Here is a 22831-nt window from a genome sequence, read left to right as displayed (position 1 = left end):
AACTCTTGCATTTGATTAAACACTGCAGCTTACTGTAGCACTTTGTACTTTATTACAGATGATGCAGTATAGTTAAACAAATTACTCTAATGCACTTTCAAAGTTCATTTTAAGGTTTGTTCACCCCCACATATTACAACTTTACAGTAGAATCCCATGAAGGTGATTAGCACACTATATTCATTAACTAGGTCTCCCATGTGGGTTTTGATGTACCTAATGTTCTCTTACAAGAAAGACTAATGATATTCACTGAAGGTATAGCACAAGTATGCTATAAATCATGGGAAAATACTTAGAACATTGAACTGAGGGTAATTGATTTTTACAGTTATTTATGATTTTCTATAAACAAAAGATATGGGAACAGAAAAAATACAGATAACTTCAAATTACAATAATTTATCAGTCATATTTATGTACACACACATCTGAATTTACATATGCAATTTATCCAGTAATTAAAAATATTGGCTTTTATTTGTATGCTGTGCTCTGCTTCACAGTCTGCAATACACAAGCAACTCCAAGCAACATATGGAATTAAATATTGCTCTTGCACATTCACAACATTTACAGAGCAACATTTAACAGGCTTCTCAATTTCTCATACAGAATCATTGCAAGACTCTTATAAACAAAGAAAAATATAGGTATATTAAATTGTACACAATGCAAGTTAGACATTTAAATATTATGATAAAGAACAACAACAGCATCTTTCTTTAGGACAGGAATGCTCCCTTGCCGACTCAGGATCAGATCCAACTGACAAAACAACTTTTCTTCCCTGAGAATGCTGGGGCCCCAAAAGTAGGCCACTCAAACTGCCAAAATGACAGAGTTCTGTAGGCATCAGCTGCATATGCTGGTGGGCTTTATCAGCTCAAATACAGTGTTATATTCTACAATTCTGTGAATCTTGTATATTACTCTCTACCCTAAACACTTGACTGTGAATAAGGTAGAATCCTAATATTTCTATTCTGTCATTCCTCTTCTGGTATATGTGCTTGATTACCATCTTCCTTCACGCTCCCAAGTTTTGTTAGAAATCTTTTTTACATATTTTTACTTAGGGATTCATTACCTGAGCAGATTACTCAAAAAAATATCATAGCTAAGTGATTTTTTTTATCTCATTGAGACAGAAAATTTCCATTCTTATCTAAATTATGGCTATTTAGAAAAAAGTTCACATACTTGCCAAGTACCCTTGGAAAGCTTTAGTACCTAAGTCAGTCAACCTAAATGAAGATGAAGGAGCAGTACTGAAAATGGTACAGCTACTCCAGCTTTTGATGTTTTATGTGTGCAAACCAGACTTTTCAAATAATACGATTTCAAAAGAAGTTATTCCATGCTTTTTGTTAGGTCTGCAGCTGTCTTGTTTTCTCAGAACTACAACAAACCTTAAGTGATTAAAACAAGTCCTAGTATCGAATTCATCATATAAACTCATTTAAACATACCTATGAAAGGTCTGTATAAGAATTCATAAAATTACTTACGAGGGCAGAATGATACAGCTATACTGACTTTGCCACCTGGATCAAGAGATCCAGCCTGCAGACTAAAGTCGAAAACACCATATTCTATATTTTTGTCTGCATCATCACAATTCAATTTCCATGCCAATGGATGCCTTGAGATATTCTTCAGGTCAAGGTCCTGTAAATATTTGCAGAAAAGGCATACAGGTTGAAAGAGGGAAAACAGTAAACACCATGACACTTTTCACATTCTATCCTAAGCATTCTTTCTGCAAACACATCAAAAAGAAAGCAAGAGACCCCTAGAAAGCAATGAAGAGCCCAGTTTATTGTATCTGCAAAGATGAGTATGCCTATCTGCACAGCCTAGATGCTTTCCAGTCACTCACCACATTCATAAAGAGCAATACTTTCCTTCCAGAATGGAAAAACTTCATTTATGTGAGGTAAATAGATCAAAGCATCACAGTGGGAGTGCTTAGCCAAACAGAACTGAGGACTTTTTCCTGATACAAATGAAACACAGCAAGCACTAAACTCCGTGGCTCACATTTAGATTTACAGGTGGAGACATTGAAAACAAAAGAAGTTTAGAATACATTTTCAAATCCTCTTCTTTCAATTCAGTAAGAAAACAGTAGAAATAAATTTTAAAAACCCATCTAAATTCCTTTATCTCAGAGTTATTTTTCAGCTCCCAAAACATCCCTAGCTAGGAAAATGTCTTGACTTTGTATTATCATTGTTTTCTGAGGGCACTTGAAAAAGCATTTCAAGTGTTTCCATCATTGCCAAAAATAATTTTTTATGATTTCCAAGCAAAGCCCTCGGGAATTAGAAACAATAAATTATGTTATGGTATGTTTTACATTCATAGAAATTCTCTGTGTTCCAAATATCCTATTTAGTGATTTTTCCCTATTAAGCCCTAAATCATGAGCAGGAATTTTTGGGGAGGGTGTCAGTTTTCACAGATCAGCACCATACAATGTACTGGGACAGCAATTTCACTGCATGGAACATCATCGATTGCATTCTGGCACCACCACTGTCTAGTTTACTAGTATAAGCAGAAGCAGAAAATCTTCAGAACTAAGCTATTTCTTACACAATTAATGGCTAATTTCTCATGGTGCCCAAGCTTTCTCATATTATCAGAATCAGGACAAGCCCAAGTTTGAGTTTTGGAAAAATTTATAGCGATTAAAAGACAAACACAAAAACTGAGCAAAATCACAACGGAAAACTTTAAAATATTTAAACCATATATTTGGAACACAAATGTATTTTGTGTTCCAAAACTGTATTCTTTTCCCAGTCATTTTTGGTTAATTAAAAGCTATAGCCAAGAATAACTACAACACCTGTGATTACGTACCTGAGAAGTCACTCTCTCATCAGCAATACCGAAATTCATGTCACTTGAATGTTGTTCAAATTTAAGTTTCATTGAGGAGAACTTCACTAGTGAATTAAGTGCTGTTGGAAAAAACAATTTAAGATGTTTATACAGCATTATTTGACAAATATTTCCTCAAATTCCCTTCATAAAATCATTGTTTTTGCACATGTTTAACACAAAAGTTTCTCCCCTTGTTTTTCTTTTTGTTGTTCCTATACTATAGATATAATTACTGTAATTTAACTTTGTCTTATTCTTTAGTCACATTAAAATTATTTACATTTTATATCTACCAGACTTATAGCATGTCTCCTTCATATAAAGAGAGCCACATGATCTTCCTACTGCAGATGAATGCATTCACATTTCTGACAGTAATCATCAGAAAAGACTTGAAAGATTTCCTAAAGAACAGCATTTCTCTTAATTTCATACAGCTGCAACAAAAAAACTGTCACCAAGGATGGAGTTTAAAGTGAGAATTTAAAAAAAAACCCAAAGGTATATGTTCCCATAGCTTCTTTTTGATTCTTGGAAACAACACTGGAAGCACACAGTATCCTCTTATCAAAATCTGCAAGTTTGCTCTATGCCCAGTGTTGATCAATTCTCTTCTCCCCCTAAAAAACCCAAAGAATTTCCTAATCGCATATAACACATTATGTAAACAGCAATACAATCTGTATTTCTCCAGAGCACAGGCATATAAACTCTATAAAGTAATATTGTTTCAAAATAGGAACGTAATCTGCTGGAATGCTTCCACCAATATGCAACTGTGCCACTCACAAAGTCCTCAACTCTCATCAAAACCCCTGTACAAGGAGAATGCAGCAAGACAAACACTATGAGGGAGATTATCTCCCCAGCCAAAACAAAATTTTGAGATGGATTATTAAAACAAATTTCAGCTCACATGAGTCCATTATATTGATAATACATCTTTTTCCTTTGTATCAGAGAGAGATTAGACTTGAGACTTTTCCAGTTGAGTTTTCTGTCCTGGTTTGTTTTTTCTCTTTCAGTGCTTTCTTACATACCTATAAGCAGTCTCCAAGGGAAAAGTCTTACAAGTATTTAAGTAAGAGACCTGCCCTCCTTTCCAGGTGCTGAAACAGTCTACAAACTTTACTTTTAAAAAAAAAATTAAAAAAATATTCATGATGGATTGAAAACATATTGACTACACTGAAGTTAAAAGACTGGGTTGAATAATCTTGAGTACAAACATCAGATATAAGCTATTGATTAAAGTGTCAACCACACTGTCCTGTGCAGTCTGAATCCTGGTCAACCACAAAAACTGTCACAGGGAATAACAATTGTAAGAGCAGAAAACAAATGTGCCATAAAGCATCTAGCAGTAAGAATTAGGCCTATTTGTCAAATCAAAACTTAGAACTCACAAGATGCATCTTACTAAGTTCTAGCTCTTAAAGTGATAATCTGAAATGAATCAATGATATAATTTTTAAGTTGTCGGAATGTAATCAAATTATGAAGTTCTTTTTTAACATTGAAATAACTTGGCTAGCTGCCTGCATCCAAATGATTATCTGAAACACTGAGTGATCAAGATCCATTTATTTAGACTTCTCTCCCTCCTCCTAGACCATCAAAATTCCCATTAAGAATGTAATTCTAATACTCAAATTTAAACAGAAGTCACACTTCATTTTTTCAGGTATTTCTTAAAATTGGAAGTATTACATATTCTCTTTTATACTATTATTACTTGTTGCTGGCCTATACTGGTATGTTGAATAAATTCTACATCACAGAAGCACAAATTTGTGATAAAATTTAGATAAGATGGTTATTTATTCATGAGCCTTAGTGATTGTATCTATTCATTATTCCACAAAAAAAGGAAAAATGAAAAAAATTTTTTCTTCATGTTACATAAATCACTTTTGCACTAGAAATTTGTCACTTTGACTCATATTTTTACTTAAAGAAGTGCTTCCTAGTAATCTCATATACACATGTACCTTCACCTTTACTCTATATGTTCCTAAACTAAATATATTTAGAAACATTTAATGTGAATTTACTTCTATGACAGGATCTAAAGCAGGTCTCTCAGAGTTCTTTGATACTTTAAAAGGTCTCAAAAGTAAGACTTAGGTTAAAGCCCTAGAGAGAAAAACAAACAACAAAAAAAAAGAACCTAAATATAGATAAAACCTAAAGCCAATTTTATGCATTTAATTGGCCAAGCCTCCTTCAGTGCTCCCAAAAGGTTTAAACATTACGCAAACATCGTTCCTGGAAGATCGGTACTTGAGTCTCATCTCAAATAAACAGTGACTATAGATTAAAAGCTAAGATGAAGGAAGCCAATGTATTCAAATGTTCACAATTTATAGGTCTACATGACTATAAGAATCAGACAGGAAAATAAAGAGAACCACAAATTATTTCTAAGAAAAGCACCGAAGAATCATTTGAGATATCAATCTCTTGCTGCAGGCAAATGGCCCATAACTTTGGCCATTAACAACCTCTGACAGGACAGATGGGATCAGAGCCATTCAGGGGCATTTTAAAGGAGTTTCAAATACAGCTAGAGATCCTGGTTTTGACAGGATAAGACAGAAAAATAGTATGACTGTCATAGTACTTTTCTACAATTTCAGATGAACTGCTGTAAATATTGGGATTTGCACAATGAAGTCTAGAAATACTAATGCAGGAGTAGACACAAAAATGAGTTTTGGTAAACTAATTTCTACATAAGGCAAATGGCTATGTAAAAATATTTTCTCAGTGTGTCATAATTATGCATAGAAAGTTCAGCTTTACATGTATGTAAAAATACAAGTCAAAATTTGAAAATTTTGCAAGTTTCCGAGAAATGTATAAATTATACAATTATCCACCAAATTCCAATTAAGTAGCAATTCTCTGCAACTAGAATACAAGCAAAGATATCTCTACAAATATATGTATCCACCAGCTCTTTAAGCCCCCAGTTTACCTACCAATTGCCTTAATTATACAGCGTGGAGGAGCCCCAGGGAGCTTCGCTGCAGGGGGCTGAGGAGGAAGGATGTTACTCGAAGATACAACCAAAGTTGTAAGTGAAGAGTCAGCCTGAGGAGTAGTAACTGGAAGAGTGAAGTGATATGCTGCCACCTAAAGGAAAAAAATATCATTGTGGACACATTCCCAAAGAAAATATAGGTACTTCTTGAACCATGAGTGGTTTACTCTTTCAGCAGAATTATAGAAATTAATTTAGGACCTGATCGTGATATTAATAGGATGATCATTTATTAGCACTGAGAATCAACACTCTAAGCAAGCAGGACCCAGGCATTTTTTCCCCCATCCTGAGGAGAAAACTGTATCAGGGTTATGAGCAAAACTACAGACAAAGCTTCTGGTAAATCACAGTGTTGTGTTCCACTCCAGTCACTCACCTGAGTGAAAAAAGATTGGAGCAGTGGCCCCAGTGCAGAAGCTTGAGCAAAGAGGAGAGAAAACAAAGCTACATAAGCTATGGAAGCCTTTCTCAAAGAAGGAAGATAAAAGGTCAACCATTATGGTATACCCAGCATAAACAAAATGGGCTCTGAGATCAAGGTGGAGCATGAGTTAAAACTGAGAAACTGTGGGGTAAAAAAAGTAGTCTTAAAACCTTTGTCATTAAATGCCACTGAATTCTAGGTGTGTAAATTCCAGCGATTTTGATCCTCATTTTATCTGTGCAATCACATCCTCAAGTAAGCGGGGTTTAGAACTTGTTTTGTACAGAATCCTCTATTTTGACAGACAGTGCTTCCAAGAGGCCAAATTTATTTCACAATGCCCTTTCAAAGAGCCACTTCTTGCCTCTTGCTCTGTCTTTCCAAGGATCAATGCACTAAAGTAATATGTGCTCCAGACAAAAGGCACAGACAACCATAACAAAGGTAACAGAAGAAAAAACCAAAACTTCTGCATTGAAACCACTGTTAAGAGTCCTTCGAATTCTGTTTTCACCTTGAAGGCTACTAAAATCTCCAGAAAGGACTCAGGCCTACAAAATCTTCATGTTGTCTAAAAAGATGCAGTAAAACCAGCTGTATAAAGAATTAGTGAATTGTTTAAAAGCTTTCAAAAACTGCAGAAAATAGTGTATCACTCTTCACTTTCACAGCTGTGGTAGCAAGTAGAATTCATAAATGATAGGAAAGAAAAACAAAACTGTCCTAAGCCAGGACATGAGGCACATATCCATCTGTAACAGAATCAACACAGAGCTTAGATATTGAGAAGCAAGCACACAGCACTTGAAGTGTGTGGAGTTCCAGCAGGGTTTGTAACACACAGTTACTCACTCCTGGTGAGCGAGATGTGTGCTGAGCCTTGTGGAACATTTTGTCTATTTGTACGTAGCTAAAGGAAGGCATAGGATGAGGGCAAGTTTTTGTAGCCACAGTCTCTTGGTTTATATTGATACTTCAAATCTGATAAAGATTAGATTTAGAAACATAGAATTGGCTTTTCAAAGTTAACATGGGGGATGCCATTTAAGATTTCTTAGTAACTAATGCTCGAGATATGTCATAAATCAAGATTGAGTAAAAATCTCCTGATTTGATTTACTCTTCTATTATTAGTATCTCCATCAAGTTACACCTTCAAAATATGTTCTTGTAATTACACTGAATGTTTAAACTTTGGCAAGATTAAGAGGCTTAGTCTGCAACAGATATTACAGTAGCACTGGCTATGCAAAAGAGTGCAGTCTAGAACTGCAATTGCTCTTCATCAACGCTGGTATGGTTAGGTCAGACAACAGAAGGTGGAATCCTTTTGTCCCTCTCTCAAAGCAGCTATTCGAAACTTGCTTTTCATCCCAACTATAAGGAAAATTTGGTTTAGTCTTACTATGCAACAAGTTTTTTATTTGGCAGGAATTGGCAAACAAAAGCAAGTATGTGCAAGACCCTCAATTCACTACACGCAGAGCCTGATGTTCACTGAAAACCTACACTGGCTATGAAGTCCAATGGTGCAAACTCAGAGCCAATACAGCTCATAGAAATGTATTTACATAATTGAGAACAAATCATAGCTTTTATTTTATTCACATATATCTTTGCCTAATTAGCTGCACATTAGCTAACCTATATTACAAATGAAAAATCCTTTAAAAACTATATAACCAGAAATAATATTGTAATTCGTACACATACACACATTGCTGAAACAGAATTAAAAATTAATTTCAATTATTAGGACTTCACTTTGCAAGTAGAATCATTATGTTTCTTTTTCATTTATGATTCATTTTTCATTTCTCCAACATCATAACAGAAAATTCTTTTATAAGATTATATAATTAAAAAACTAATTACAATATTTAAAATAATAAATCCTTAGACTATTACTGGATTTGCACTTGCTTTTTAGATAATCTATGAATACTTTATAGTTACTTATCTATTGGGATATTTTCCTGAAGCTGCATTTAACTTCATACACCAGAGAATACAGGAGAGGCAGGAAGCAAGTAGCCTAGGGAGAGTTCTTTCACAAACACTCATGTTTGTTTGTCATTATAAGAGACATTTTTCCTGTCCTGATGTACACTAATTATGCATGTTGTTTGGAAAGGAGGCATCATCTACAAAGTGGTAGTCTTAGCAACTAAAATACTTCAAAAGAAACTTTAGAAAGGCCAGTCACGTGAGACAAAGGAGCCGTTTGCTACATGTTCACATAGAACATCTCCAAAGGATGCCAGAAAAAGGATGCTTGGTTAGGCTGCCACCAGAAGTTACAATTCTTTAAATAAACTCATGTCCCTGTAAAAGTTTTATTTAGATGGTACTTTAAAATACCTTCAAATTTTTTTGCTAGAATTACTAACCAAATAAAACTTATTGATTTCAAGGAATCTATCTGATCAGGAAAGTTCTGCTTCCAAAATATATTTGAATTTATGATATAGGTTTGATACCAAGAGTGTGGTAGCTCTAAGCCCAACACTGGAGAATAAACATGGCTGAATGGTTTCCTGCCTCGATCCTAAATACTTGGTATAAGGAAAGAAACAAAAAGGGGTAACACAACCTCAGAAAACATGACAAGCAAAACAGTATTTTGTATAAAATTCATGGATAAAAAATAAATAAACTCAAGCACAGTTGTCAAGTTGAGGGTAGAAAAAACAATGAGGTTATTTTCAGAAAACACTTCCAAAGTGGTTACCTAATTTTCGTCTTTACTAAGTACTCTAGTGTAATGACATATGCATAAGGCCTAAAATACAACTTTCTAACCATAATTCCAATAGAACATATATTCTCAAGGTTGAAAAAAAAATTTGCTGTCAAATCCAGGATTTATATACTTTATTTAGCATAAAGAATATATGACAACCTCTTAAAATTACAGTACTTTCTTTCACAGTACAACTTCACAGGAAATTGCAAGTAAATCAGTAAGCTAATTTATTAGTTTACGTAAAATAAAATTAAAACATCTGTGAAAGATAATATTCTTGTATTTATCATATAATAACATGCAGATTGTTCGAAGATCTTGAAGCATTTGTGTAAAGGCTGACTCTAAAGTTTATTTATTTATACCACTAACAACATACAAATTCAGCAGTGATATAAGGAGAGAAAATCTAACATACGTTAGATAAAAGCGGTTTGATTCAAATTTAAACCTAATTGCAAAACCAAAGATTTATGTCCTGCAACTGAATCCAGTATACATTCCCAGACTTCCCTCAGATTTAACATCAGCTTTTCCTTAAACCATACTGAAATCTTTCATGCAGCCTAAGTTCCCCAGGTTTCTATCAGAGATAAGCAGCTTCCACAATGAATAATGTAACTGATGTTCAAAGTCATCACTCAAAACCCTGAAATAAAACTAAATCTTCCCCTTGTATGTGGTCAAAGATGACACACCGGCAATACCCTGTAATTCCACAGCTGCAGATTTTCCATAGAATTCATTTCTTATACCACAAATCTGTTCTTTCATTAAGAAAAAAAAAAAAAAGTCATTTAAAAGGACAAAAACACCCCACCAAAACACCTGTCACTTCTCCAGCACAAGCTTAGGCAATAAGCTCTGACAGGTGTGACTTGCTCTATTTATCTCAATCAAAGGCCCTCATAGGCTTCATTATTACACAGCTGTGCATTTTGTCTTTTTTCCAAGATGCTGGAATTTGTTATTTTCCAGCAGAGTTTAAAAAAAAAAAAAAAAAAGTCATTTTGAAGCAGTACACTCCTGCACTTTGCTTTCCTTAGCAGACCATGCAGGACACTGCTGCAGGGGGATCATCCTGCCTGGAGAAGCACAGCAGCACTTGAGGAACAAAGATAAGCCAATCTTTAAAGTGACCACGTGCTGTCTGCTTCCCTCACACAAAACTAAAGGAATGAGGTGCTCCCCAATGCTACCTGCACAGGTAACTTGCAGGAGAGCCATGGTCAGAAAAGCCAGGTTTCCATGCTTTATGGACAGTATGATTTAAAATTCAGTTCCAAAGTAGTCACTGACAGAAATCCGTAATTAAATAATATGATTAGTCATGATGTTTAGCTCTGGATCTGGATAGGGAGGAGGAAGCTACAACACATCCTTGGCCAGATAGTCGTGGGTTGTTGGTATTTTTTGTTTGGTTTGTTTGAGGTTTTTTGTACTCTGAAATGAGAACCCAGCGTAGCCAATCTCATGTTCAGGTGGCTGAACCTCCTTATACTTCAGTGAAAAAAAAAATTAAAACATAACTGAAGTATCTCTCAAATAAAGTTATATCAGAACAGAGAAGAAAGAAGCACACAACCTGCATATAAATAGGATATTCAAATGTATTGGCTAGCTTACCTATTTATATATTTATTTTGTATCCTGCTTTCGTTGACAGCTCTGACTTTCACAGCCAACAAACACCAAGGTTAAACTCTCACCACTGAGGCAGAGAGCCCTGTCACCTCCAACACCTTCTGAGACACTGGAATAACAGGGAGGCACAGCCATGCTGTGTCTGAGTAGCATCCCAGCCTCATCTATAATGCATTGACTCCATTTAACACTTAGAATATTGAAGAAATTGTCTCAGAATTTTTTAAGATCTATTTTTTAAGCATGCCAAGACACTTCATCTCTAAGAGCATCTTTTGATTTCACATGTATTAGTACATTCTCCATTTTAGTGAGAACTGCAGGAGCTATTCAGAGTTCCTTTATATTAACTTCATTTGTTGATCTGAAGGTTTTTGAGTTTTGAATAAAAGCTACTGCCTAGTTGATTTTTAGCAGGAGAATTCAAGATTGCATTCAAGACTAAATTACTTAAAACCTTACATCAATAATTCAAGTCATTTTAATAAATTTTTAAACTACACTAAAATAATTTCATGGGGGTTTGATTTTTTTTTTTTTTTAGCAAAGCTTCTGAGTTATTTTTTTCTAACTTTTCCTAAATTCATGTCTCTACTTTCTTACCAGTAACATCAGTATAGTGGGGTTTTTGTTGGTTTATAGGGTATAGTTGTCAGTAATGACTACAACAGCAGGAAGTTTTAGTAAAACCAGAAGGCAGACAGAAAAGAATGCAACCTGATGGGATACAGAAGGTTTGTAGCAGCTGGGAGGTAAGCTGGGTAAGAGTAGTTGTTAAAAAAAAAGTGATGAGATCAGAGAAACAGCTGTTCAAGTGCAGAGGCAGGAAATAGCACTTGGAACCATGAAACCTGAATAGGGGAAGCTCAAACTAGAGAGATTAGAGTTTTTTTTCAAGACTGGAAAGTCAGGAAAGAGAAGGAAGAAATCTGGTGAGAAAAGGAGATGAGGTAGATGAGGTAGAATGGTAAAGAACTGAGATACAAAGGGGAATGTTTAAGAATCAGTAATTTCTGACAGTTTCTGATCACAATAAGAGATGCTGATACCTGGACCACTTCTTTAACAGAACTATGCTTTTTATTAGTATTCTGCTTTGCAGGAGTTAAGTAAAGGAAAAGCTACAGCATCCTGGGGGGTACATGCACTTCCAGATGCTTCCTATAGTCACCTCATACTGGGCAACTTCATTTAACACTAGTCAGTGCTCTTGCTGCCAGCTACCACAGTGCTGCACTAACTCAGTGATGCTCATTTGTAAGTACCAGTGGGCTGTGAGCTCTAAGTGTCCTTGGGCATGTCTTACCTTGCAAGAAACTGCCCCCTGACAGGCAGGCAATAATACACTGGAAGCAGAAGGGAAGCCCTGGTGGCACCCAGCTTACCCAGCCCCAGGAGCAAAGGGAGACAGAAGGACTGTGAGCAGGTGAAGGGAAAACTGAAATAAAGACATTTACCTACAGCAACACTTAGTAGTTGGCTATGAGGTATAAGATGCCCCAGGAAAATTACTCCAACATTATCATCTACTCTTGCATTTCTATTATTGACCCTTCCTATTTAAATGAAAATGTCAGCATTTTCCCTTGCTGAGTTTCTTTCCAGCTTGACTATAGGTCATTGATAATATTCTGTACGTACCATTTTGCAAACAATTACATACTTCCTGTATCTAGTTTAATTCTGACCATCTTGCTTATGAGTGTTGCATCAGAACTGTTAAGATACTTAAAGATACGACAACTGCTGCTTCTCCCTTAACCTCAAGGCCTGCTATACTACAGAAGGAATTTTTTATGAATCTATTGACTCATGTTCTGTCAGCAAAAATCATTTCAGAGTAGTGTATGTGCTATAAACTCACCCCATCAGTTATTCACAATAGCTTCCATGTGTACACAGAAGAAAATCACAGTGTTACCAGACACCGTTTATAAAACGCAAATATTATTTGAATGATGCTTTGAACGAAGGAATTTCCTCTATACTGAAGTACTGGGAAGATGGGGAACGTGATGGGAAGGGGAGGGGGTTAAAATAGAATACTGTTGACCCTTTCAAGGTGTGTTGTCTCAGTCATTTTTTTTTCTAAGGTAAAAATGCAGATAATGCAACAGGTTTATATGCTATAGAAGTGAGTCCCAGTTGCTTGTTCTCATGCATGATATTAAAGATTAAGTTTTCTTTCAGTTTGTTGTTCTCCAAATATGTGGAAACCCAAAACTCTCCATTTCTAAAGCATTTTTCAACACGTTTAGGTTTAAAATTTGCTACAGCATTCTCTACTGACAGTTACTGCCAATAAAATGCTGATTTCCTAATGTAAAACTAACTCAAAGTCTCATGGTTTTCCCCTCAAATAGCTTGATCAGAAAGCAACTTTGCCAATCTTTATGACATGTAAAACTCCTCTACTTTTCAAGCTCCTTGGTCATCTGAGAGTTAAAGCCCGAACAGCTGCACAAAAGAAAATGGCTGCAGGTCTGTTGAATGATTTAATGAATGTGTGGTAAGACATTTCAGTATAAAATGACACCATTTTTAAGTCAGTGATAAAGTGTATATTCTTTGCCTATGTAAAACATTTAAATTAATATTTAAGAGGTTATTTATCTTAAGAACTGGGTTACTAATTATAAAACTATTGCACACACTAAAATGGGCATCTAAAGTCTCTATTCCCCCACCACAGAAATATCACAGAGCATGACTTTAATTAACATGATCACCACTGTCCCATAAACCTACCTCTTTTGGCACAAAGGTCAAGAAGCATTCCAAAGCAGACTCCTCCTTTAAGTTAACTGAATACAAATAAGGCTTTGAAGAACAGCACTCAATCACTGCCAAATGAAATTCAGAATCAAATTACAGATGTTAGTGCAGGAAATATCAACTTTGTAATAGTTGCAGTACTTCGAAGTGATTTCCAACATAAAGTAAATATTTGTATGGTAAACATTTCTCACAAAGTTACAAAGGAATATAGTATCTCTCATAAGGATTCTGGAGGTAATTTTGAGAAGTATCAATCACCAGCAACTTTGACTGAAGTTACTGACTTGGGAGAACACAATATTTGAGAGGAAATAAAAGTCAAAACCAAAACAGTGTCATTTACCTTTGAATAAAAGTGTAAGGCAAAAATAGTTAATTATATAATGAAAACTAATACTACAGGGAGAAAAATAGTTGGCTGACACTGTTTTTTTAAAATGACTTTTAGGTATAATCTACAACACAGAGGTTTACCAATAAGGCTTGCTTCATTTTTCAGATTTTCATGTCCTGTTTGAAGACACTGGCAGAAGCATGGGTTTCTAACAAAAAACATAACATTCCTTCCAGACCGGTATTCATCCGGGAACACTTGGATCAGTATTCACCATTCGATTTCAAACACAAACTCTGATAAAGAAATCATGTGCAACGAGTCTATTCCCATGCTGGTTACTTGCCTGTTGTAAAAAGTCCTACAGCTCTTTTCCAAATTAAGGTGACTGACGAAGAGCCCTCCCCTTCCCTTCCCTTTTAAATGCACCACATGATAAGAAAATCTCGCTCTCCTTGTCAGATCATTTTTTGTCATCATCCACATATAGTTCAACATAAAGATACAACTATATTTTATAATACTGTCTTGCAGAGCCCTTATTTCCTGAGTTTGCAGGCTCAAGCTGCAAAATTCTCTTGTGAATAATGATGTTGGAACAGCAAAGGAGATGCCATGACTGAAGTAGGAAAGGGTTGTGGAACAACAAGTAAAGGATAAGAATCTGCACTAGTTCTACCCAGAAAAAAAGAATAGCAATAACATTCCACATATTGGCCCAATGTCATTCTGAGTTGGGCATTGTGTAGAACAGAGGTCCTGTGATTAACCTGCAGGCACCCTGTGCCTTCAGGAAAAAGAAAAGTCTGGACTTATACTGATGGTGAATTAATTGAAGGGTAAACATTGTCAAAACAGTGGGCATGAGTCCATGAATAGGAAATGAATATAGTTGTTTGGCTTTGTTTGTTTGGATTTTCTTTTTTTTTATTTATTTTAACTGGTGAGAGGGTACTCAAACTTTTTTATTTGTTATACGTTAGCAACTATAGCAGAAAAAAGGGGGAAAAACCTACAGGCAACCTGACATTTTGCAAATACTTATTTTTGGCAAATGTCATTTTGCAGGCAAACCAAAATGTCTCCTCTTAATTTATATTAGGCAACACTTTTAAAATAATTGCTTTAGGTTTTCTCATCTGAGAAAATTTGTCTACCAGAAATAGCCTGACAGATTTTCCCTTAGTATTACCCGTTCTTTATTTAACAAAAATTCTGATACAGCAAAGGCAAATACCTGAATGGTCATTAGTATCCAGTTTAAAATCCTTATTCTTAGAAAAATCAAACTCCACTCTGGTACGTGATTGTCCTTTGTTCTGCAGCAAAAATGGAATTGAACTTGTAGCACCAACATAAACGCCACCAAAGTCCACTCGCTCCTGTAAGTTTAAAGAAAAATGGGTCAAACCACTGTGAAGTCAAGTTTATAACTGAACATAATGTGAAAAAATATAACTGTGCAAGATCCACAATTTATAACACAATAACAGTATTGGTTAATCAATAGTCTTGCATAACCCATATCATTAAAATCTTTTTAGGACACAAAGTACAAGAGTTTAGAATTCAATATTAAGTCCAGTTACACCATCAGGAAAGTTTTCATCATTCAGTAAACAGATCAATGGATTATTTTTTCCTTTATTTCGCTCTTTGCTATAACTAGCTTAAGAAAACTTCTCCCTTTTAACAAGTTCAAAAGCTAAAGCTGTCAGCTATCATTTAGTGCAACTGTTATATGTACATTTGGTTTGTAATATCTCTTCCTAAGTTCTCCTTGATGATTCTCTCGGGAAGTTAGTATAGGAAAAAAATGACAAATATGAAGTAGGGAGGAGCCACTTTGACACCTAGATAAAGCAAAACACTTAATCAATCTTACCAATTGCTACAATTTCCTCATACTTACCACACTCATGCTTATTTCAGCGACCTCTACAAATCCATTAACCCTAAGCACTTGTGCTCCTGCACTTCGCACTTCTACCTAAGAGAATGGACAACAGTGAGATTGCTGACAAGGTCATTTTAACAGAACTATCTCACCAAATCTTTCACAATTACATGAAAAAAAGTTTAACACAAAAAACCAAAGCAACCCTACCCCCACAGATACAGAGTGGAGAGAGACATTCAGTATAAATTGTAATGAAAATATGAAAATAACTCTGCTTTTATAATATAATGCATTTCTGCTATGGAAATATGAGGAGGTAAAAAACATGCCTTTGTTTTCTAGAACATACGTTAACAGATTCCAGTGTTATGTGGCTTCAAATCATATCTTTGTGTCATTCCACATCAGGGATAGATTTGGCTGTCAATTAAAAACACAAAAACAGACAAACAAACTAAAAAAACCAACCCAAAGTTTTAAGAAAGATCAGTCCTCCCTGCTTCTGCAGATAAAAATAATGTTGCAGGAGGCTGTATTACTAGAATGAGCATGTTTTTTCCAATAGGAGAAAGCTGTATCCAGCAGCTGTGAGGAGTGGAATGTATACTATGACACAACTGCTTGACAGAGGTGCTGGTAGCAAGTAGATACAATTGTTCTGAGGAGTGCTAGATCTGTTGTAAAAATTGAAAAAATAAATAGATACTAGGTTTAACAAGCATAATATATGCAGGCACAGAAGATGGTGAATCCAAGATCAGTGTCAGAAAAAGTAACAAAGCTCAAGCCCTTGATAGCATCCTTTTTCCCAACCTCACTTATCTGAACAAGGACAAACTCAGGAAGTAGGTACATAGAAAACAAAATATGATTAAATGCTTATTGTATGCCTATTATCAAATCAAATCTACTAGAAGATCCATCTCTGAAAAGACCACAAAAAGAAGTAAAGAAATGAAAGACACTGGAGTATTCCAATCCTTCCCCTCTATGAATTACAAAAACTGCAATATGTCTATATTATTTCCTATGTTAGTTTCAACAGCTTGTCAGTAGTATAGTATGAATCAGCTCAAACTGAGAGGCTGTTTTGATATTTCTTAGCAGGACTGAGACAAAACAACAGAATAGGTTATAGCAGTTATCATCTGCTGCAGGAATACCTTGAAAAGTGTTAGAACACTGGAGATAAAATCCACGAAATACATAAAAATGTACATACATGAACACACAGCTTAACAATCAAAAGACAAAGTCCTTCCAGTTTTGAGTACCTCCACATTCTTATCAAAAGTCATGTTTGCATTTGGAGTGAAGGAGATTTTGAGATCAGTGGTGCCTCCCACAGGCAGCACTCCTTGTGAGGGGGTGATGGTCATTCCAGGCACCGGGTTTGGATCACGAACCTTCGCAAACACAAACAAGAAACGGACTGAAAAAGGTGTTTGGGTTTGTTTGTTTTGGTGGGTGTTGTTTTATTTATACCAATATATCCATCTTAAAGATTTTATATTCTTACAAGGAGAACCTTCATAGCACATAATGCTAATTTGGACTTAGAAGTTTGGGGAAAAATGCAGGTTAACAAAATAAAATAGCAGATTTCTAAAGATGACTCTCAGTTTCTACTATGAATTACTCTTTGCCCACCAACTGGAAACTTATCATTCTGGTTTTCAGGTTGTTTTCGTTAAGCTATTAAAATTAACACTTGCTATCCAGCAAGTCTTCAAAACATTCTACGTAATTTTTTTTCAGTGACAAATAAATTCATCACTTCTTTTTTGACATTCACAGTAAGAAGATAGGACACAGAAACCCAATCCTCTACAGCTCAGTAATAATATGAGAAGTAAATATTCAGTTTACCCACAGTTAGTAAAGACAAAATAGAATTTGTTCTCTTCTAATGCACTCCAAACAGAAAACTTTTTAAAGTGTAGCTTTGAAAAGTGATAATGACCAAGACCAACCAAGCATCTCTTGGCTTAAGAATAATTGTGGAGGCTAAAAAGCCTGGGTATATTTTTTTGCCTTACTGGCTATGCTGATTTTATTCTTTCAGGCCCATCCTCCAAGAGTGTAGTAATAATACTTGTTATTTGACGCTCAGTTGATAAACAGAGAAATATGGTATGAATCAAAATAAAATGTTTCTTAGTATCATTATAATGAAGAAACAAAAACTCTTAGGATTTCAATAAAAATTATTTTGCTTCACAAAATAAATACAGCAATTATCCTGTGATCAGGAGAATTAATGAGGTTAAGTTGCCTATTAGTTCTGTATCATGTCTTTACCCATTCTGGCATCCATCTCATCCCGTATCCAATTCATCACACATCTTCCTCTCAGGTGTTAGTCTAAAAAAGTAATCATGTGCTGTGACTGGTCTGGGATGCACTGACTGGGCAGGCAGCATGGATAGGGTGACCAGCCAGTTTGCTCTGTGTCTCAACATCTGGAAACATCCAAGCTGTAACTGTCTTTCCACCAGTACACCAGTATGGGGTTCCACCCTCACTATTGGTTCTCATGAAGCTGCCAGAATCGTTTAGGCCATCACCACTTTGCCTGTCTGTTGGTCCATCACATTTCACAGAGGGACAGAATTCCTGTTCACACAAATCTTGTTTCTTTAGAAAACCAGACAAAAACTTAAGTAGGTGCATATTTAATAACCGAGAACACAACACCATAACATGATCTGATAAAACAAACTCCCTTCTGCTCTTCACCTCAAGGAATTAAATGTGCTAGAAATAGTTTTAGCTTACTTGGAAGTATGCATGGTTGCGTCCTGTGTTTTGAAGAATGGCTGTCTTACAAGTAGACAAACCCATTGGACTATGAATGAAGGATATATTTTGTGTCACAAACTGAACTTTAGTAGCACCAAGCTATTAACAAAGAAAAAAAAGATAAAACAGGTGAACTCTATAACATATTTCTAAGTACAAATAAATAATTCAGCCTATTTTTTATTACATCAAGAGCTAATATACTTGTAAAAATGCATAAATTACAAGTATTCAGATAGATAAACAAAGCTTAAATGTGAGACAAGATTTAATCAATGTACCAAACTCATCTAGATTCAAATTAAACAGACCCAACCCCACAGATATTTCTGGTCTAACTTCAAGACAAACAAAAATCTTTTAATTAAACTTAACAGTACAAGCTCCATTAATTTCAAATGTGTGATCAGAACAAGATACTTCAGAGATATTAATAGCAGTAGAAATGCCAATATTCTAATTTATACACATCCTGGTTTACATATGGCAATTTCCAAGGCTTCAAAACAAGAGGAAGAAAAAAAATTAAAAAACTACTGGAAAAAAAAAAAATGAAAACAGGCTCATCACAAAGAAGGGTAAAGTTTTCTTGGCTTCCAATGGAAGTCCTAGAGCATGTAGCCAATAGAATACAGTGAAAAGAAATAGACAACTTTCTTACTCCCTAGCATGTAAGGTAAGAGAACAAATGACTAACCTAAGGTGAATGTCACTGCTTAGAAGACTATCCAGAACATTGATTCTCAAATACCATGTTCAAATAACTATACAAAATTACACTAGAGCCTGTTGTTACCCTGAAACTCTGAAATACACCTTCCCACACGCACTTTGATTTTTAACCCATTAATATATATCTAAAGAACTGTCATATCACCTCTCAACCTTTGTTTAGTTAAACTAAGCAAGTCAAAACCAATAATTATCTCATAATATATAAGAACCACTAAGCTATGATGCCAAAATAGGTACATCATAAAAAGTAAGAAAAAGGCAAATTGTCTTTTCCTTGCCTTCTCCATCATGTCTTTGTAGCATATTTTTTTGTTAAACACGTCAAATAGAAGCCATATGAAAATATTTTTAATACATGATAATATAAATATATTTAAGGCATCACTTGCTTTAAAAAAAATGCATTTTTCTTCTCTAAAGTTGCTGTATAAATTATTACCTTTGCAAAACATTTCAACTTAATTTCATTTCCTTTGCGCACACACAAGATGAATTCTCCTTCTTCTGGAGAGTTGAACCCTGAACGCCAAACAACTTCACACTCCAGATCACTATAGGCCTCCACAAGCCCTAAATACATGTACATAATTTACATATTATAGCATACACATGTGCAATTATCAAATTTCATTGTAAAATTAGAAATAACTTAAGTACATTAAAGTGAAATGACCTCCTATTACTGAAGACTAAGCCTACATTTCTTAGGTGTTGAACAGAATGATGAAATAAGTAAAATTAGTTTCTGAATTCTCATGACAATTGCATAATCAGTTTATTAGTATCCTGCAGTAAAACACATTCAAAGTTCACTGGTGTTTTTTAGTCATGAATTAATTTAATAGTCAACATTAAAAATAAAAATAAAAGAACAGACTATCCTTCTTGTAGAATAACAACTTTGGAAAAGACCATATACATTTTCTTGCTTGGAGTCTGAACTTGTATTAGCAGAAATATCTTCTCTGAAGAATCAGAACACAGCAAGTCAAATCTTGACTGAACTGTATAATGCCAATTCAGTCAGCAGTTACTTCTTTAATAACAGAGATCCAACATACTCCTGCAGAATGCTATTTTTCCAAAGGAAAGAAGGTAAAACCTAAAGTCTCATGAATGTATTCAGGGTAGGGCTTATACAGGGAGTGCTGCTGTCATAATAACACTGTGATCTGATTCTAGTTTTGGGATACATTGATCTAAGTCTAAAAATACAGTATATAGCATCAGATAAATGTTTGTTTTATTTAACACTGTTGACATTTAAGACACATACACACACACTGTATTTGCATAGTATACCTCTGGCAGGCCGTATAGAAAATGCAGGTTTTCTATCTGTAATCACAGGTTTCCAAATAAATGCAGCTGGATGGTTTCTGGGATTGCAGACCCTGACGGTTGCTCTAAACTCTGTCCCTGCTAGGCAGCCAGGAACAGGATTTAAAATCAGTTCCCTTGTAGACAGCTCAAGTTCAATAGGCACAGCATTTGCAACTACCAGCACATGCCCAGGGTGTTGGTTGTTTATCTTGTAAGCAAAAGATCTGCAACATAAAAATATACATTTCTCAATATTTTTATGCATTTATTATGTTGGACTAAAATGTATGTGAAATATAACCATTAGCAAGAAAATATTTAACAAAAGAATTGAGTGTGAACACACAACAAAGACTGACAAGAGAAAAAATGTTGTCCTTGTTTTGCATGCTACTTAAATCATACCCAAAGTGATGGTCATCCCAAAGGATGATCAGCCTCATACAGTCATTTTAATAATATGAGTAAAGTGAGAGTTCATACCAGAGGGCTGGAAAACAGATACAGTTTGCCTATACATTTTCCCATGAGCTGCATCAAAAGATCTTAGCATAGATGCAGTGATGAACACTATGCTGGAAAGAGCACGGTACTCTCCATAAAAATTAATCCTAGCAAATACACTGTCACAGTAAACTTTCTTCCCTGATATACCTGTAGTTATATGGGTTTTCCACAGGACATGTTTTTCTTTGGAAAATTTTGCAACATAAAACTACATTAATTATTGGACTGATGCAATTATTAATTAAAAAAAATAATTAATAATCATTATTAATTATTGCAAATAAATGAGTGCACACCATTAACAATTATCATTACACTTTGTTTAAACCAGCCAGTGATTTTTTTGTATTGTACTACTGCCAAGAAAATGTATAAATCAAGAAAAATAAAAAAAACTTACCTTTTGAAGCTTCCAGGAGTGATTGTCTCAAATACAATTGGAACGTGAGTCTTTGTAAGAGGAGGCACCACTTGAGACAATGGAGATGTCTCCTGCAATTCCTCAATTTCAATCTCAATTTGTATCCATATATGGACTAACAAGTTATTGATGATGTACAGTTCTTTGGTTGTTGTAGAATACACACAGACATCACCAAAATCTATAGTAGAAGGACCTGAAATATATAAGAAATAAGATCTTCAATAAAAAAAGTTAATGTAAGTAAACATAACTACTAAAATATTATGATCAAAACATTTTAGTTCCTCAAATTACAAAATTAGTCAGCTACAAAAGTCTTGTAGCAGAACAAATTCTCCTTAAAATCTGGAAGTAAATACCATGCATGTTCCATGAATGTTTTCAGTAGTACAGTTCAAAAGCCAGCAACATTTATTTCTTAATTGTGCTATTGGTTAAAAAATTCCTATTTTTTAGCCAGCTATTAAAATAGGAAAAGCAATGTGCTCATTACTCAAGGTACTAATAATAACCACAAATACTTCTTTTTTTTTAAGCAGATATTTAAATGAATAGACAAGCAGCAATTCACTGACAGTTTATATACTTAACCTATTGATTTGCTCCCTAATGTGTGACCACTTGCTTTAATAATTCATGTCATTTGATGGTCACAGAATTATTTCACTACTTAACTTACTGCTATCACTAATTTTTAGGCTGGTCTGTAAACTTCAGTGCTCATGGCACTAATCAAACATCTTACAAAGCTCTCAGTACTTTTTCTATTATGTTTATCTTACTCTACCATTCCCCAAGTATATCAGTATCTATGCAAGTTCTATCTTGATTGAAAATAATAAATAAAAAGCCCAGAAATTACTGAAAATTTTCATTTTGTTGCTAAATAATTTTACTGAAGAAAAGTTGACCTTCAAACAGACCTATAGTAGTACCAAATGTTAATAGATGAGTCCCTCACAGGCTTTACAAGGAATTACTCCCCATGGCAGAGCACTCTGCTGAAATTACTTTGAAGGAGGATCCTGAAGAAGTTTTACTTTTAGGAGGTATCAGTGTTCACTGTTAATTCCCAGAAACATTCTGAGCACTGCCATGAATCTTGTTGATATTAATGCTGGTCCAGATACTATCCAATAACAAGGCATAAGGGTGAGAACAACCCTCATATTATGCTGTGATGATTTCTCTGTAATAGCCTGTGGTATGAGCAGTCTTCAAAGAAAACTCTTCTTCTACATGTTCATATCTAATCACATCTCAGTATTTT

The 22831-nt window shown here is 34.9% G+C and overlaps 1 protein-coding gene across 1 annotated transcript in view; it reads right to left on the bottom strand.

Annotated features, from left to right (window-relative positions):
- The window catches only part of CFAP47 (cilia and flagella associated protein 47), a 271684-nt gene that overhangs the window by 228903 nt on the left and 19950 nt on the right, over positions 1–22831 (bottom strand). Inside the window, exons 16-26 of the mRNA XM_029964748.1 lie at positions 21538–21754; positions 20610–20854; positions 19747–19877; positions 18549–18671; positions 17045–17176; positions 15783–15860; positions 15108–15252; positions 13507–13601; positions 5880–6033; positions 2872–2972; positions 1512–1671 (exon numbers count right to left, since the gene is read on the bottom strand). Coding sequence (XP_029820608.1) covers positions 1512–1671; positions 2872–2972; positions 5880–6033; positions 13507–13601; positions 15108–15252; positions 15783–15860; positions 17045–17176; positions 18549–18671; positions 19747–19877; positions 20610–20854; positions 21538–21754 — 1581 coding nt within the window. The remainder of the gene's footprint in view (positions 1–1511; positions 1672–2871; positions 2973–5879; positions 6034–13506; positions 13602–15107; positions 15253–15782; positions 15861–17044; positions 17177–18548; positions 18672–19746; positions 19878–20609; positions 20855–21537; positions 21755–22831) is intronic.

This window comes from Manacus vitellinus, unplaced genomic scaffold, assembly GCF_001715985.3.
Source record: "Manacus vitellinus isolate BGI_N305 unplaced genomic scaffold, ASM171598v3 scaffold_7_pilon, whole genome shotgun sequence".
NCBI classification, from domain to species: domain Eukaryota; kingdom Metazoa; phylum Chordata; class Aves; order Passeriformes; family Pipridae; genus Manacus; species Manacus vitellinus.
The sequence above is the reverse complement of the archived record's forward strand: the minus strand, read 5'-3'. Positions and strand labels throughout refer to the sequence as shown.